This window comes from Mirounga leonina, unplaced genomic scaffold (assembly GCF_011800145.1).
Source record: "Mirounga leonina isolate KUSES-001 unplaced genomic scaffold, KU_Mleo_1.0 Mir_93, whole genome shotgun sequence".
NCBI classification, from domain to species: Eukaryota; Metazoa; Chordata; class Mammalia; order Carnivora; family Phocidae; genus Mirounga; species Mirounga leonina.
In genome coordinates this window covers 52,477,465-52,493,816 of record NW_023270854.1, presented here as the reverse complement: position 1 = coordinate 52,493,816, position 16,352 = coordinate 52,477,465, and the positions used below count along the sequence as shown (strand labels likewise).

General features: G+C 38.8%; 1 protein-coding gene across 6 annotated transcripts in view; it reads left to right on the top strand.

The window, feature by feature from the left end:
- The window catches only part of DLGAP1 (DLG associated protein 1), a 312,708-nt gene that overhangs the window by 254,223 nt on the left and 42,133 nt on the right, over positions 1-16,352 (top strand). For all 6 annotated transcript variants that reach the window (XM_034996206.1, XM_034996205.1, XM_034996210.1 and 3 more), the window contains one exon: positions 5,925-6,016. In XM_034996206.1, the coding sequence (XP_034852097.1) occupies positions 5,925-6,016 (92 nt within the window). The remainder of the gene's footprint in view (positions 1-5,924; positions 6,017-16,352) is intronic.

Genomic DNA, 16,352 nt, shown 5'->3' with positions numbered 1-16,352 from the left:
CCTAGAATACTTAGTTGGCATTCTAGTGGGAACATTTCATGGCACTAAATATGATTCTAGAATATCTTGAAGTATGTATTGTTTATAATATGGTCCAAAATTCAAGTCAACTACTTTATCTGGTGCTTTTTCTGGTGGTCTAGTGCTGGGAGGGTCGGGGAGAGGGTAACTGGTTGCTTCGGATTTAGAGCAAAGTTGTATGTCTTTCTAAAAAGTCAAGGGTCACGTTAAAGTTAATTTGTTTTTCTTAAAATTACAAAATAAGTAGTATATGCATACGGTATTGTCGTAAAGGATTCATACAGTATGAAAGGATACAGAACAAAATATGAAATGCCCCCATCTTTCTACTTCTGACTCCTACTCCCATCCCCAAAGGTAGCAGGGGGTTACACCATCGTTTAGTCTCTCAAGTGTAATTTTTTTTCAAGTACAGATGAGTTTCATGTAGCTTTAGACCTTAACCTCTCCACCTCCAGATATTAGATTGTGACTTCCCTCCATGATCATTGAACTCATGTTGTAGAACAACCTAAAAGAGCTTTAAGCTTGATCTTCACATTACAATAAGATGTGGTTGCTTACTCATTCTTTGAATTAAAAAGAAAAGAAAACTAAGTTATCTGAGATTGCACTCCTAAGATTCACTTTGTTTCCTTTAATGCCTATCCAAGTGTACAGAAATACATGTCATGACCCATGTGAAGAGATGAGTCCCACTGCCAAGTTGAGTGAACTATTTCAGAGAATGATACAAACCAAGTGAGTTGTTACTATTAATTAAAAGAGGACCTTGAGAAATAAAAAAGTCACATCATCCCTGATTCATAATCAATGGACTTAAACCAATGAAGTAAAGCCATAGAGGTGGTATTGATAACGAGCCTCTCCTTGGTCTGACTCTAGTCAGGCTGCTCTGAATTCTCTTCCTGACTGGGCCTTGACTTTTGTACTTGTGTGTCCATGTTTGCATCGCCCAATTTTAGTGAGAATCCTGCTAAGTCGGTTTAGCCAGAATGCCCCAGGACTGGTGTCTGGTCATGTTCCTCATCTGATCATGTTCCTCATCCTCCATCATCCCCCAGCTGATGTGCCTGATCACCCTGGCCTGCCTTCAGCAAGGACCCTTTGAGGTCCCCTCTTATCCCTGATTGTCTCCTCTCTGTAATTTTCTACCCACTGACACCCTCCCACCCTGCTCCTTGGCTGTAAATTCCTACTTTTTCCTGTTGCATTTGGAGTTGAGCCCAAGCCCGCTGTGGTCCCTGTGTCTATCACAATAATCCTCCTAAATAAAGTGTACCTTGCCAATTCTTTAACAAGTGTCATGAATAGTTTTTTCTGTAACAGTACTCAGTACATTCTAACTTTGTAAACTTTATTTTGATGTCCTTGAAATCAGAATCAGTTCATATTCAGGAAGAGATTTTTTAGGGGGACTTATCTCAAGTCAAAACTCCTCAGATAATTTTAATGGATTCCAAAAAGAAGAGATATTACAGTCATGGTTTCCAACCATTACACATTAAAACTAGAAATTAATGCTAAGCAGATAACAAAAGCTTACCATCTAAAAATATTAAAAAATATTCTAAATAACATTTGGATGAAGGAGGAAATTCAAGATTATTGTGAAATAAATGATGAGAATCCTATAAATCATCACTATGGGTTGTGGCCCTAGCTGTGATCTCAGAAGAATTCATAGCCCTAAGTTCTTTCATAGTTAAGCAAGAAATATTACAATATAAACAAAACATTCAATTCAAAAAACTATAAGCGAACAATAAATTGAAAGGAATTATTAATGATGAAAGTAGAGATAAATGCATTGGAAGACAAAAACAGAGCAACAGCAAAAAAAACTTAAGTAGAATTGATACATTAAACCAAAATTGGTTCTTGGGGAAAAGACAAATAAATAATAAGTCTGATTGAGAGGGAAAACACAAATCAATGATATTAGAAATGAGAAAGCCTTTCTTAAAATTATAAAAAAATTCTTGTGACAATTTTATGCGGGTAAATTTTAAGGTCAAAATAAAATAGACATACATGTAAATTAGTAATACTAATATAAGAGGAAGTATAAAATCTGGGAGGGACACCTGGGTGGCTCTGTTGGTTAAGTATCTGCCATTGGCCAGGTCATGATCCCAGAGTCCTGGGATGGAGCCCCGCGCATCAGGCTCCCTGCTCTGTGGGAAGCCTTCTTCTCCCTCTCCCACTCCCCCTCCTTGTGTTCCCTCTCTCACTGTGTCTCTGTCAAATAAATAAATAAAATCTTTAAATAAATAAATAAATAAATATAAAAACAGGGGCGCCTGGGTGGCTCAGATGGTTAAGCATCTGCCTTCGGCTCAAGTCATGATCCCAGAGTCCTGGGACTGAGCCCCACATCAGGCTCCTGGCTCAGCAGGGAGCCTGCTTCTCCCTATCCCTCTGCTCTCCCCCTGCTCATGCTCTTTCTCTCTCTGTATCTCTGTGTCTCAAATGAATAAATAAAAAATCTTTAAAAAAAATAAAAATAAAAATAAAATAATATGTCATTACCAAATAGTGCATGTTACAGAAATTCAAAGTTATTTTAGCTGTAGGGGGGAAAAATGATCTCAAGATGCATGCTAAGAAATATATTATTGAGGGATGCCTGGGTGGCTTAGTCGGTTAAGTGTCTGCCTTTGGCTTAGGTCATGATCCCAGGGTCCTGGGGTGGGGAGCCTCCTTCTCCCTCTACCTGCTGCTCCCCGTCCTTGTGTGCTCTCTCTCACTCTTGCTCTATCTCTGGCAAATAAATAAAGATAAAGTCTAAAAAAAAAGAAATATAGTATTGAATAAAATTCAGAAGGCATTCCAACTATTAACATGACATTAACATGATATAAGACATCTATAAGAAACCTAATTAAACATATTTAAAGGTGAAATGGTAGAGACATTCCAATTAGATTCAGAAGCTAGATATAGGTGCCTATTTTCACAGATTTGTTCCATACTATTTGCCCTCATTAGCCAATACACAAAGCAAGAAACTGAAATGTGGTCTAAACATTCCAAAGAAAGAGTAAAATTGCTTTTATTTGTGGATAATATGCATGTCCTCTTAGAAAATCTAATGGAAACCACTGAAAAATTATTAGGATTCACTAGAGTGAAAGAATACAATATAAATACAGAGATATCAATAATGTTCTGTATATAATTTTTTTCAAGATTTTATTTATTAATTTGACAGAGAGAGACACAGAGAGAGAGAGGGAACACAAGCAGGGGGAGCTGGAGACAGAGAAGTAGGCTCCCCGCTGAGCAGGGAACCCGACGTGGGGCTCAATCCCAGGACCCTGGGATCATGACCTGAGCCGAAGGCAGATGCTTAACGACTGAGCCACGCAGGCGCCCCCTGTGTATTTTTTTTTTTTAATATTTTATATATTTATTTGAGAGAGGGAGAATGGGCATGAGAGGGGGAGGGTCAGAGGGAGAAGCGGGCTCCCCGCTGAGCAGGGAGCCCAGTGCGGACTGGATCCTGGGACTCCAGGATCATGACCTGAGCCAAAGGCAGTTGCTTAACCAACTGAGCCACCCAGGCACTCCCCTCTGTATATTATTAATACATAGAAAATGTAATGGAGCAAAACAAGCCCATTCACTTTAGTAACAAAAACTGTAACAGGATTGAGCTTCACAAAGAATATATAACACCTCTTTGAAAACAATCTAAAAACTTTCCTTTAAATAAAACATAAGAGATCTGAAAGTGGAAAACTATTCAATTCAATATTCCTGCACAGGAATACTCCATAGTATAAAGATAGCAATTCTCTCAAAAGTTATACATTGAATTAAATTAATAAATTGAAAGAAACACTAATAAAAATTCCAATGTGAGTTTTATCACTAGGTAGAAGCTGGAAGGAGAGATTTGACAATTTGATGTTAAATTTACTTAGAAGTTAATACTCCAATTTAACCCAGGAATTTAAAAAATTACATTAAAAAAAGAATTACAGGAGGAGTCATGCCATAGAAAATACCAAGATTTATAAAAATTAGATTGGGGGCACCTGGGTGGCTCAGTCGTTAAGCGTCTGCCTTCAGCTCAGGTCATGATCCCAGGGTCCTGGGATAGAGCCCCACATCAGGCTCCCTGCTCCGTGGGGAGTCTGCTGTTCCCTCTCTTGCTGTGTCTCTCTCTGTCAAATAAATAAATAAAATCTTTAAAAAAAAAAAATTAGATTAGGAAAAAAAATGGGAGGAGTAATAAGACCAGAAGATCAGTAGACCAAAAACAAGGCTATATACATGGGAATGTATGGGTGAAGTTTGGTAGAACATAAAGTTGGCATCTCAAATTTAAAAAAAATTGAATTAGTTGATAAAAGGAGCCAGATCAATTGATGATCCATGTAGGAAAAAAAATGTTAAAATCTCTTTTTTTTTTTATTTCTTTTTTTTTAAAAGATTTTATTTATTTGAGAGAGAGAGAATGAGTGAGAGAGAGCATGCACATGAGAGAGGGGAGGGTCAGAGGGAGAAGCAGACTCCCTGCTGAGCAGGGAGCCCAATGCGGGACTCGATCCCAGGACTCCAGGATCATGACCTGAGCCGAAGGCAGTCGCTTAACCAACTGAGCCACCCAGGCGTCCCTCTACTTTGTTTCTTAAGCACAAACATTTCAGGACAGTGGATTTAGGAACTAAATATGAAAAAGAAAAATGACAGCACAAGAGTAAATACTTTTAAAAATATGTTCAGGGTAAAGAAGGCTGTTCCAAGCCATACAAAATTCACTATATAGTGATTTTAGGATTCTGAACAATGAAGGGTAAAGTTTAAAAAACAAATAATAGGGGCACCGAGCTGGTTCATATTAATAGATGGACAAATGTGCTGCAAAGTTTGAAAGTGATTCTTAGGGGCTTTATCTTTCTACATTTTATATTTATATATTTTAATTTCATATAACTTAATTAAATTGCTTTTATTTTTAGAAAAAATAATTTATTAATACACAGAAAAAAGAGGAAAAAATCTAATTGCTCTCCACAGTCATAAGATTTATTTCAAATTTAGGTTTGTCCCATAGGCTATCATTTACATATATATATATATATATATATATATAATTTTAAAGATTTTATTTATTTGACAGCGAGAGACACAGCAAGAGAGGGAACACAAGCAGGGGGAGTGAGAGACGGGGAGAAGCAGGCTTCCCGTGGAGCAGGGAGCCCGATGCAGGGCTCGATCCCAGGACCCTGGGATCATGACCTGAGTGGAAGGCAGATGACGCTTAACGATTGAGCCACCCAGGCGCCCCTAGGCTATCATTTAAATATAGACACATTTTCTATGTGAGCTGTAGTGTGTACATAGCTATTTAGGAACCATGGCATGATATTCAAAGTCGATTTCTTAGTTTAAGGGGGAAAAAAATGAAGATACTATGTAGTATCCTATATATAGTATCCTAACTTAACTAACCTTAAGTTAGTTAGGTACTAACTTAAAAAGTTAGTACCTAAATCTCTCAATATCAACAATTCTAACTACAATAAATGAAATTTCTTCCTTCTTTTATATTTTGTTATCTGCAAATTCAAAACTTCCAAGAACCCATTTCCATGCAGTGCTCCTTTCTAATATAGTGTTCACAGGTAAGCACATACTCACAAATCTATGGAGCAATCATAGACATTTATCTTAAGAGTGAATAAAGTTTCATTTTTCTAAGATCAGCAGAGTAAAAAGCACATGCTAACAGTGTAGTGATGGCCTTCATCATACACAAATATTGAACAAAAAGACTACAAATCACAAAACATTCCAGTAGTACTGCAGGTGTTTCTGATAAAATGTGACATTTGTTTTTCAAGCAAGATGACTAAAATTGGGCACCTCTGCCTATTTGATTATTTCTTCAGGTGGATGATGCTGAAGAGCCTGACAAAACAGGGGAAAATAAAGCACCCAGTAAGTTCCAGTCCGTAGGAGTGCAAGTAGAAGAAGAGAAGTGGTGAGTCCATTTGCATTTGTCCTCTTTCGTCTTGATATTGGCAAGTATGGTACTTGCCATACTTGTATTTTCCCCTGACATAAACCTACAAGATTCAGTGATATTTTCCATTAAGTTTGGAAGCATTTAGCTGATTCCCTCCTCTACTTTAATACTGGAAACCACTCAATTTAAGTTTTTGCTAGAATATTAGAGTAAGCACATCACATCCACATCCACATAAACACTGTGTGCAGGACTGTTGTGTTGCCAAACCATTCTTCCAAAAACCTTCCCATTTTGGACTGTAGACTTTTTAAGAGAAGAGGACTTATCTTATTCCTATTTTTATTCCTAGCACTTAATTGTGTCTGGTGTTTAGTATGTACTCAATGATGAAGAGGGAAGGAAGGAAGGAAGGGAGGGAGGGAGGGAGGGAGGGAGGGAGGGAGGGAGGGAGGGAGGAAGGAAGGAAGAAAAAAAGAAAAGATCTATCATTATTTTGAATCACCAATTCCTTTAGATTGCTCTTTAAAATAATCCTACTCTAGAGTCTTAATATCTAGACTTGGGAAGTTTAGAGTTTCAGAAACTAGAAGGAACTTCTTAAGTCACTACATTCATTTTATGAATGAGAACTTGATCTAGAGAGGTATGTGAGTTTCTCAATAAAACTGTGAGGTACATGATGGGTAGAACTATGTTTTATTGATAGTAGTACCCCCAGCTTCTAGAACTGTGTTTTCACATACTAAGTATACAATATATACTGGTGAATGAAGTAGAACTGCAGTTAAAGTAGGAGAAAGAGCTCTATATTATAAATCAGAGTATCAGCTCAACTTTGCCACTCACTTTCTGTGTGTTGATTAGAAGGAATCAGTTGGAGGTCATCCATCCATCCATCTATCTATCCATCCAATAAATATCTACAGACTGCCTCCCACATGCAAGGCTACATGCAACATAAACTGAGTATCTGGAAAAAGGTTATGCATCAGTTTATAGAAGATGTGTAATTTCAGAGCCTTCCAGTATTGACACTGCACTTGTATCTAAGAGGTTTTCAATATATATATATATAATATTTTCTATAATTTCATAAAATTATACAATGTTGGAAGCCCAGAAAATCGACACAACCACTGTGGAAACTAATATGACAAAAGTGGGCAATAGTTGTATATGTATCCACACCCAACAACCCAATACACACATTCATGGAGCTATCGTGAATGAAATTACTCAAAGGAAGGAAACCAATTGCGGGACATTATCTATCATTGTAAAAGAAAAATAATAATTACCAAATGTCAAACATTAAGAGAATATTTTTATAAATTTTAGCACATCACCAAGGTAGAATAAATAGCTATTAAATGTATTTTGTAAAGAAGATACAGAAACATGGAGAAATCACCATGATACAATGTTAAGTGAAAAAGCTGAATACACAATATCCATGTAGTCCATAAAGATGGACACAAACTGAAATGTAATCTGTAAAGATGGTATGTTTAGGAGTGATTTTTTTTTTTACTCTAAAAAATATTTACTCACTGTATCTACCTCACGTTTTAGTAATCATTATTTTCAAGCCAACCCTTCTGATACTTGTTCCTTTAAGTGTTTTGGAATATTGTTTGAAAATGTTAACACAGGAGACATGAATGACTCATGGTAAGAAAACATATTCTTCCTTTCCCCACTGGCCCAACCTGCTTGTTTTCCTTAATGGTGTGGTGGTTAACAGCACAGACTCTTGAGCCAGAACACCTAGATTCAAATCCTGGCTCTACCGCATGCCAAGTAGGGCCCTTGATCAAGTTAATAAATAGCTTTGTGCCTTGGTTTCCTTACATGTAAAAAGAGGGATAATAGGTGGTTTCTGGTCCAGCATGCAAGGAATTTAGAAGTTGTCACTCTGTCCTAAAAAGTAAAAAGGTAACAAACTGAAAAATCAACAACTCTTCCTCAATCAGTCAGAGAAGTTAAGAGCAGAGGGCAAACCCCTGCCCCCAAAATTGGAGAGACAGACATACAGACATAGAAAAAACCAGAGTAGAAACCCACAAGCAAAAACGTCCGTGGGAAGCAGTGCCAGGGCAGGAACACCTAAACTGCACTGATGAGCTGCTAGAGGCTCAGTGAGGACAAGTCTGAGAGTGAAATATTTCAGGGAGACCCAGTAATGGGGGAGAGGGGGTATCTCCATAGTTTTGTGAGTTACCTCCAGGAGGTTACCAAGTCCTCACAGTCAAAATCAAAGAAAACTCCCCTGGTGCTTCCATCAGAGAAAGGAGAAACCATCTTGAAATATGCCAGAGCATTCTAAACAAGATCTGCCCTCAAGAGAAACTACTTTACCAGAGCCTAACCTGTTGTCTTATCAGAGTCTAAACTACCTGGGGGAAGGGAAGTACCCAACTCCAGCTCCCTATGGCCTTACATGTGGAAGAAGCAGAACACCCGACTCCTGCCCCCTCTAGGCACACAAGGTGGAGAGAAACTGAAAAGCACTGTTGAAGTTCATGGTCCTGGGGTGCAGGTTTACCAAAAGATCTTCTAATCAATCAGAATGCTTCACCACAGTTCCTTTTACCCAGGACACCATGCCTACTTTTCTTTTTTTTTCTATTTTTTTTTTTAAGATTTTATTTATTTATTTGAGAGAGAGAGAGAAAGCACAGAGGGAGAGTGTGAGGGAGAAGCAGGCTCCCCGCTGAGCAGAGAGCCCAATGCGGGACTTGATCCCAGGGCCCCGGGATTACGACCTGAGCCGAAGGCAGACGCTTAACTGACTGAGCCACCCAGGCGCCCCCATGCTTACTTTTCAACAATAATTTACAAAGCGTACTAAAAGGTAAAAAGCACAGTTTAGAGTGACTGAACAAGCATCAGAACCAGAGTCAGATATGGCAGGACTACTGGAATTATCAGACCAGGAATTTTTTAAAACTATGATTAATAATGCTAAGTGCTTTGATGGAAATAGTAGACAGCATGTAAGAACAGATGGAAAATGGAAGCAGAGATGGAAATTCTAAGAAAGGATAAACAAGATTTGCTAGGGATCAAAAACACTGGAACAGAAAGGAAGACTGCCTTTGATGGGCTCATTAGTAGACTAGACACAGCTGAGCAAAGAATCTCTGAGCTTGAGGGTAAAATAATAGAAATTCCCCAAACTAAAAAGCGAAGAGAAACAAACTGGAAAACAAAAACAAAAACCAGGATTTCCAAAAACTGTGGGACAACTGTAGAAAACACATGCATAGGGTCACCTGGGTGGCTCAGTTGTTAAGCATCTCCCTTCGGCTCAGGTCATGATCCCAGGGTCCTGGGATCGAGCCCCGCATTGGGCTCTCTGCTGGGGGGGGGGAGGGCGGCGCTGCTTCTCCCTCTCCCACTCCCCTGCTTGTGTTCCCTCTCTCACTGTCTCTCTCTCTGTCAAATAAATAAATAAAATCTTTAAAAAAAATTTTTTTTTAAAGAAGAAGAGCATCTGAGAAAGAATAAGTGAAGGCCAAATGAAGACTTTTTTTTCTCATTCTTTTTTTTTTTTCATGTCTTTTATCTCATAAGTTTCCCAACAAACCAGTGAGAACTCTCAACTCAAACACAGAGCTTGTCCAAAACCAAAGAGTTAATAAGACAGAGAAGCCTAACTTGGAATGCCAGTGTCCACACCTACACTCTGAAATGTTTGTGACCCCCCTCCCTTAGAAGAGGCCTAAGTTATATGAGTGACTTGATTCAGAGGATGCATTCTGTCCTCAAGTTCAAATGATGGAAACATCTGGAGATGCAGAGAGCTCTGTTCTAAAGGTGTCTTATAGTCCATCCTTTTTCAGCCTGAAAGGCTATGGGAACTACTTGAACTAACAGCCTTTCTTTAAAAGCTAATCATCACTAGCTGCGATGGAATCAGTTAATTGTAATTAAGTCCTCATTAATGTACAATTAAGATGCTTGCCACTCCTTAACTAGCCAATAACCAGAAATCAATGAGAACATAGCTGATGAGCCTTTCCAAACCTCCAGGGTCAGGATTAGGTACCTCTATCTGAAACTTGTCAAAATGCTCCAGGAACCTGTTCCATAGTCTTTTCCAAAAACACAATGGAGTGCTTAGCAGGTACGTGTATGTAGCCTGTTTTCCATACATATGGAAGCAACAGAAACCTGTTAAGAACTCAGATAGAGCACTTCTGCTACTACAGACTTCAGGGTAATGGGAAGCCCCAGAAGGCTGCAGCCTGGGCTGGTCCTTAGACACCATCTTATCCCTCAGGCACACAGAGAAGTGTCCTGCCCTGACTTACAGAGCAACCTGGTATTGAAACTAGGAGGCAGCTCCAGGCTCCACATTTCAAGTCTCATACCCTCTCTGCTCCATTCTGCTAACACTCAGATGTACTGTCTGAAGTCAGATGTACTTGTCTGTATTCAAAGGCAATTTGAATACAAATTGCTTGTATGTAAATGGATTGAGTAACAGCAATGATACAAAGAATGGGAGGGAGGAATTAGGATTATTTAACTACACGGTACTTGCACCACTCCCGAAGTGGTATAGGGTTATTTGAAAGCAGACTTGGGTGAGTTGTAGAATGTATAGCGCAAACTCTAGGGCAACCATTAAAAAGAGTAAAAGAAACACAGTTGACCCTTAAACAACACAGGTTTGAACTGTGCAGGTCCACTTACACGCAGATTTTTTACAGTGTAGTATTGTTAAGTGCATTTTCTCTTCCTGATGATTTTCTTAATAACATTTTCTTTTCTTTAGCTTACTTGATTGTAAGAATACAGTATACAATAGGTATAACATAAAAAATACAGACACAATCCATGAAAAAAGTAATTGATAAACTCTGGACCTCATTAAAATTGAAAGCTTCTGCTCTGTGAAAGAGCGTCATGAGAATGAGAAGGCAAGCCACACATTGGGAGAAAATACTTGCAAAAGACACATCTAATAAAGGGCTGCTACCCAAAATATACAAAGAACTCTTAAAACTCAATAATAAGAAAGCAAACAACCTGATTTTAAAAATGGGCAAAAGACCTTAACAGACACCTCCCCAAAGAAGATACATAAATGGCAAGTAAGCATATAAAAAGATGTTCCACATCATATATCATTAGGGAATTGAAAATTAAAACAACAGTGAAATACCACTACTCACGTATTAGAATGGCCAAAATCCAAAACACTGACATTACCAAATGCTGGTAAGGCACTCTTAAGTCTCATTCATTACTGGCGGGAATGCAAAATGGTCCATCCACTTCGGAAAACAGTTCGGCAATTTCTTACAAAACTAAACATACTCTTACCACACAATCCAGCAATCGAACTCCTTGGTATTTACCAAAGGAGTTGAAAACGTACGTTCACACAAAAACCTGCACGCGGATATTGATAGCAGCTTTATTCATAATTGCAAAACTTGGAACCAACCAAGACATCCTTCTGTAAGTGAATGAGTAAATAGGCTGTGGTATAGCCAGACAATGGAATTTTATTCAGCATTAAAAAAGAAATAAGCTATCTGGCCACAAAAAGACATGGAGGAAACTTAAATGCATATTACTAAGCAAAAGAAGCCAATCTGTGGGATTCCAACTACATGACATTCTAGAAAGAAAGCAACTATTGAGATAGTGAAATAATGATTAAGAGAGGAAGAGGAATGTTAGGCATAGCAAAGAGGATTTTTAGGCCAGTGAAACTACTCTGTATACTACACTACTACAATGGTGGATGCATGTCATTATCCATCTGTCTAAACCCAAAGAATGTACCCCCCACCAAGAGTGAACCCTAACCTAAACTACAAACTTTGGATAGTACTGATGTGTCAATATAGGTTCAGCATTGTAACAAATGTACCACTCTGGTGGGGGATGTTGATAAAGGGGAGATCCGGGGGCGGAGGAGGGGAAAGGGTATATAAGAAATCACTGTACTTTCTGTTCAACTTTGTTGTGAATCTAAAATTGCTCTAAAAAACAAAGTTATTAATTAAAAAAAGAGGAGTAGTAGATAATAGTGTTAGCCTCAGAGTGTTGTCTTAGGGTGTGTGGTGTAATATACATAAAACTTTTAGAAAAATACCTGACATATAGGAAGCACTGTAAAAGTGTTTCCTATGCTATTATGCACCCAAGTAGAATCTCTCTAAAGAGCAAAGTCTCAAGAAAGCAATTATACCACCTTTTCTGAAACAATAAGAAAATTATCTCAATTTTAAAATTTTGCTTTAAACATTTCCCCTGCAGTCAACTATTCTGTTTTATCAAATAAACACCCTAACATGTATCCAACTACAGGAATGCTAAATACTGCATTCTTTAGACACACCTAATAACAACCCCAAAATTTTGAATGAGCCACTTTTACTGTGTTTTGAAAAAGTTGAACATTTAATGAATTACTGAAGTTTGAAGGATGGTCGGTTTCTCAGTACTTTGGTTTATTTCAGAGTCATCTCCCAAAAGGACTGGCAACCCCAATTTTCCTGCTTAATTTTTCAAAACATACCCTTCCTCAAAGGTCACTTTATAGTTAACTGCTGTAAAGTAAATAAGCATTTAAATGGATGTTAATGATTGTTTTCAACCTCTCCAAAAGAAATCCATTGTCAAACAGGGATTACTTACAATTTCTGTCTCTAATTAGGATTCTTTTCTTACAATTCTGCTGGTAGTAATTCATTTAGCTAGGATCTTAAAAAGCAAAACTGGGCAGGGCGCCTGGGTGGCTCAGTTGGTTAAGCGACTGCCTTCGGCTCAGGTCATGATTCTGGAGTCCTGGGATCGAGTCCCACATCGGGCTCCCTGCTCAGCGGGGAGTCTGCTTCTCCCTCTGACCCTCCTCCCTCTCATGCTCTCTGTCTCTCATCCTCTCTCTCTCAAATAAATAAATAAAAAATCTTTAAAAAAAAAAAAAAAAAGCAAAACTGGGCAAATGAGATTATCTAATGACAGTTAAGGGATTTTTTTTTTTAATTATCTAGTGATAAGTTGTTTTCGGGTTGAATGACTAGTACAATCCATCTCTTCCTTCCCCAAATAGACAGACTGATAAACAACTGTAACCTAACAAAAAGTGAGAGAAAGGAAATAGAGCCAGGGAAAGAAAGACATACAAAGAGAGGAAGATTAACTAAGACTTTGTAAGAGGCCAAGAAACTCATTATCACCTTCTGAATCCATCACAATTTAGGAACCAAAACTAACACACCAAAGTCCACCTGGCTGATTTGTCTATGAAGGGGTAGACTTTTAAATCTAGGTGTTCTGCAGTGCTACAAATTAAAACAAAAGGAATAAGTTAATAACTCATTAGTAAAATGTACTAAGTAACCAATATGCTCCAAAAAGAGGACTCTAAATGGAGTATTCTAAAAATCTCCCTGGTGTATTTGCAGACGGCCATGATGTCCTCAAAATGTCATCCATAGCAGATGTGCCACATCCCTTCTCCAGGGCTACCTTGTGGTGGGGACCGTGCCTTGAGGAATGCTGTCTAAAGGTCACTGGTTTGAATGCCATGGCAGCGCCAAACCAGGGATAACGAATGCACGCAACAAGACTGTTTCTCTTAAGCTAGTGAAGAAATTCCTCATCTCCATCAAAGATTAGCTGTCTTTCCCCAATTCCTGTTTCAAGGGTCAGCTAGTGGCCCGTTGGACAGGATCCACACAGCATACAGTATTTGCTGATATGAGGAACTGACTGATTTCAAGCAAAGCCGGGCAATCTTGCCAACACCTCCCGCTCTGTCTCTGCTCTGTATCCCAATGCCTCCTAGCATCCTGTGCCCATTCTCTCTCATCCTTCTGACTGCTCCCCAGGAATTTGCATGAGGTCTCCTTTTCTTTCCGAGCTGATAATTAGCAAATCCAGTAAACCAATCCTTCCTATTTACTAAGGTGAGAAAGCTAAGAGGCTCCCAGGGATCTCCCCTTTCCTTCTAAGTAACAATTGTATATTAACCATGGTTCATACAAGGCTTTTTTTTTTTAAGACTTTCTTACATGATCCCACTAGTGACTCTAAGACTCTAACAGTGGACACAAAAAGAGGAAGAATATATTTATTTTCGTTATAAAAGTGGTATGTAAATTTACTTGGAGGAAAACATAAAGCAGCATGTGGGCAGTTTATACCTCTCTGATGGGCTTTGGAACAATGAAAAAACTGTGTATGTGTATGTGTGTATCTTAAGTATTATCTATCTCTTCCATAATAATTATGTATTATAAAATCTAATTAATGATTTAAAAGATACTATTTATACATTATGAAATTTATAAATTACAGAAGTAAAATTCCCCATAATTTCACTCATTAACCATGAATTAATAAAGGGATATATTTTTTACCCATACTTTTTCCATAAACATTTTAAAAGTTACTAAAATTGTTCTATGTATAAAATTTAGTGGGGCGCCAGGGTGGTTTAGTTGGTTGGGTGGCTGCCTTCGGCTCAGGTCATGATCTCAGGGTCCTGGTCAGGCTCCCTGCTCAGCAGGGAGTCTTCTCCCTCTCCCATTCCTCTGCCCCTCCTCCCCTGTTTGTGATTTCTCTCTCCCTCTCTTTCTCTCAAATAAATAAATAAAATCTTAAAAAAATAAAATAAAATTTAGTAATAATTTGGAATACCTGGCTGGCTCAGTCAGGAAAGCATGTGACTCTTGATCTTGGGGTCATGAGTTTGAGCCCTATGTTGGGTGTAGAGATTACTAAAGATAAAAAAGCAAAACTTTAAATAAAAATAAAATAAAATCAACTAATGTTATAACAAAAGCTTTCTCATTACTAAAAATTCACAACAAATATTTATTTTGATGGTTATACAATATTCAAGAATAAGTATGAATCATAATTTGCTTCTCCTGTCTCCCGCTGTTGAATATCTCCATTATTTCTAGATTGACTTCTGGTTAAAGACAGTGAAAAAAATACATACATCAGGGCAACTGGGTGGCTCAGTTGGTTAAGCGACTGCCTTCAGCTCAGGTCATGATCCCAGAGTCCTGGGATTGAGCCCCGCATCGGGCTTCCTGCTCAGCAGGAAGCCTGCTTCTCCTTCTCCCAGTACCCCTGCTTGTGTTCCCTCTCTTGCTGTCTCTCTCTCTGTCAATTAAATAAATAAATAAAATCTTAAAAAAAAAATACATACATCATCTTTAGACCTTCTGAAACTAAATGGCAGTAAAATGATTTTTTTGCTTGTTTGGGCATAAACTGCCAAGGATGAAGAGAACAGGAGAGAAAAAAAGAACAGTGACATTTAGGAAGCTGGAAGGCAGACAGACAAGTGATCGCTGACTCAGCTGACCAGGGAAAGCAGAATCTAAAGCCAGTGATGCAAAAACCCAAGATGCACAAAAGGCATGGGGCCAGACAGCATTGAGCGCTCTGAAAAGTAGGGACAAAGGAGCTGCGAACTCTTTGTACCTGCAGAGCCCGGTGACAGCCCTTCCCCACTCTGGCTGAAGACTGGAGGTTTCTCTTGTTCAGCTGCTAAAACAAAGGGCCTCAGAAATGGAGGACAGCAGCACAGCTGAGGGCACCATTACGAGCCTGAAAATAAAAAGATACGTGACAATTTACAAACAGAATGCTGAGCCACCCTGCCCTGAGCCTTCTTATGCTCACACTGCTCCCAGAATCCTGGCAGCCAGGCTTATTCCCTCTAAGCAGAAGTATGGAACAATCTATTGTGGGGGGACTGACCAAACACACACTGACATCAGGGATTTTGCAAGGTGAGAGCCCAGTGAGATCACCTACACTGAGGATCATGGGGATAAGCCCCTCCCTACAGCACAGACTTCTGAAGAGGCTTTTACTGTGCCTTCCAAGCATGAGCAGACAGCTAACAATCAGCAAGCTCAGATCAGGGCTGTAAAAAAAGAACCAAAAGTTTTAAGGAATATTCAGAAAATTAAAAAGTTATTTTTAAGAGAAAAGAAGGGAAAGGTGGGCAAGGAAAGCTCCATGACAGAAGTGAAAATTGGTATGTTTCCTGGGGTGTCTGTTTGGCTCAGTCTGTTAAGTGTTGGACTTTAGATTTTGGCCAGGTCATGATCTCAGGGTCGTAGGATCCAGCTGCACATGGGGCTCTGTGCTCAGTGTGGAGTCAGCTTGTCCCTCTCCCTCTGCTTCTCCCCTGCTCATGCTCTCTCTCTCTCTCTCTCTCAAATAAATAAAATCTTTTAAAAAAAGAAAAAGATATGATCTCACTGATATGAGGAATTCTTAATTGTAGGAAACAAACTGAGGGTTGCTGGAGTGGGGGGTGGGGTGGGAGGGATAGGGTGACTGGGTGAGGGTATGT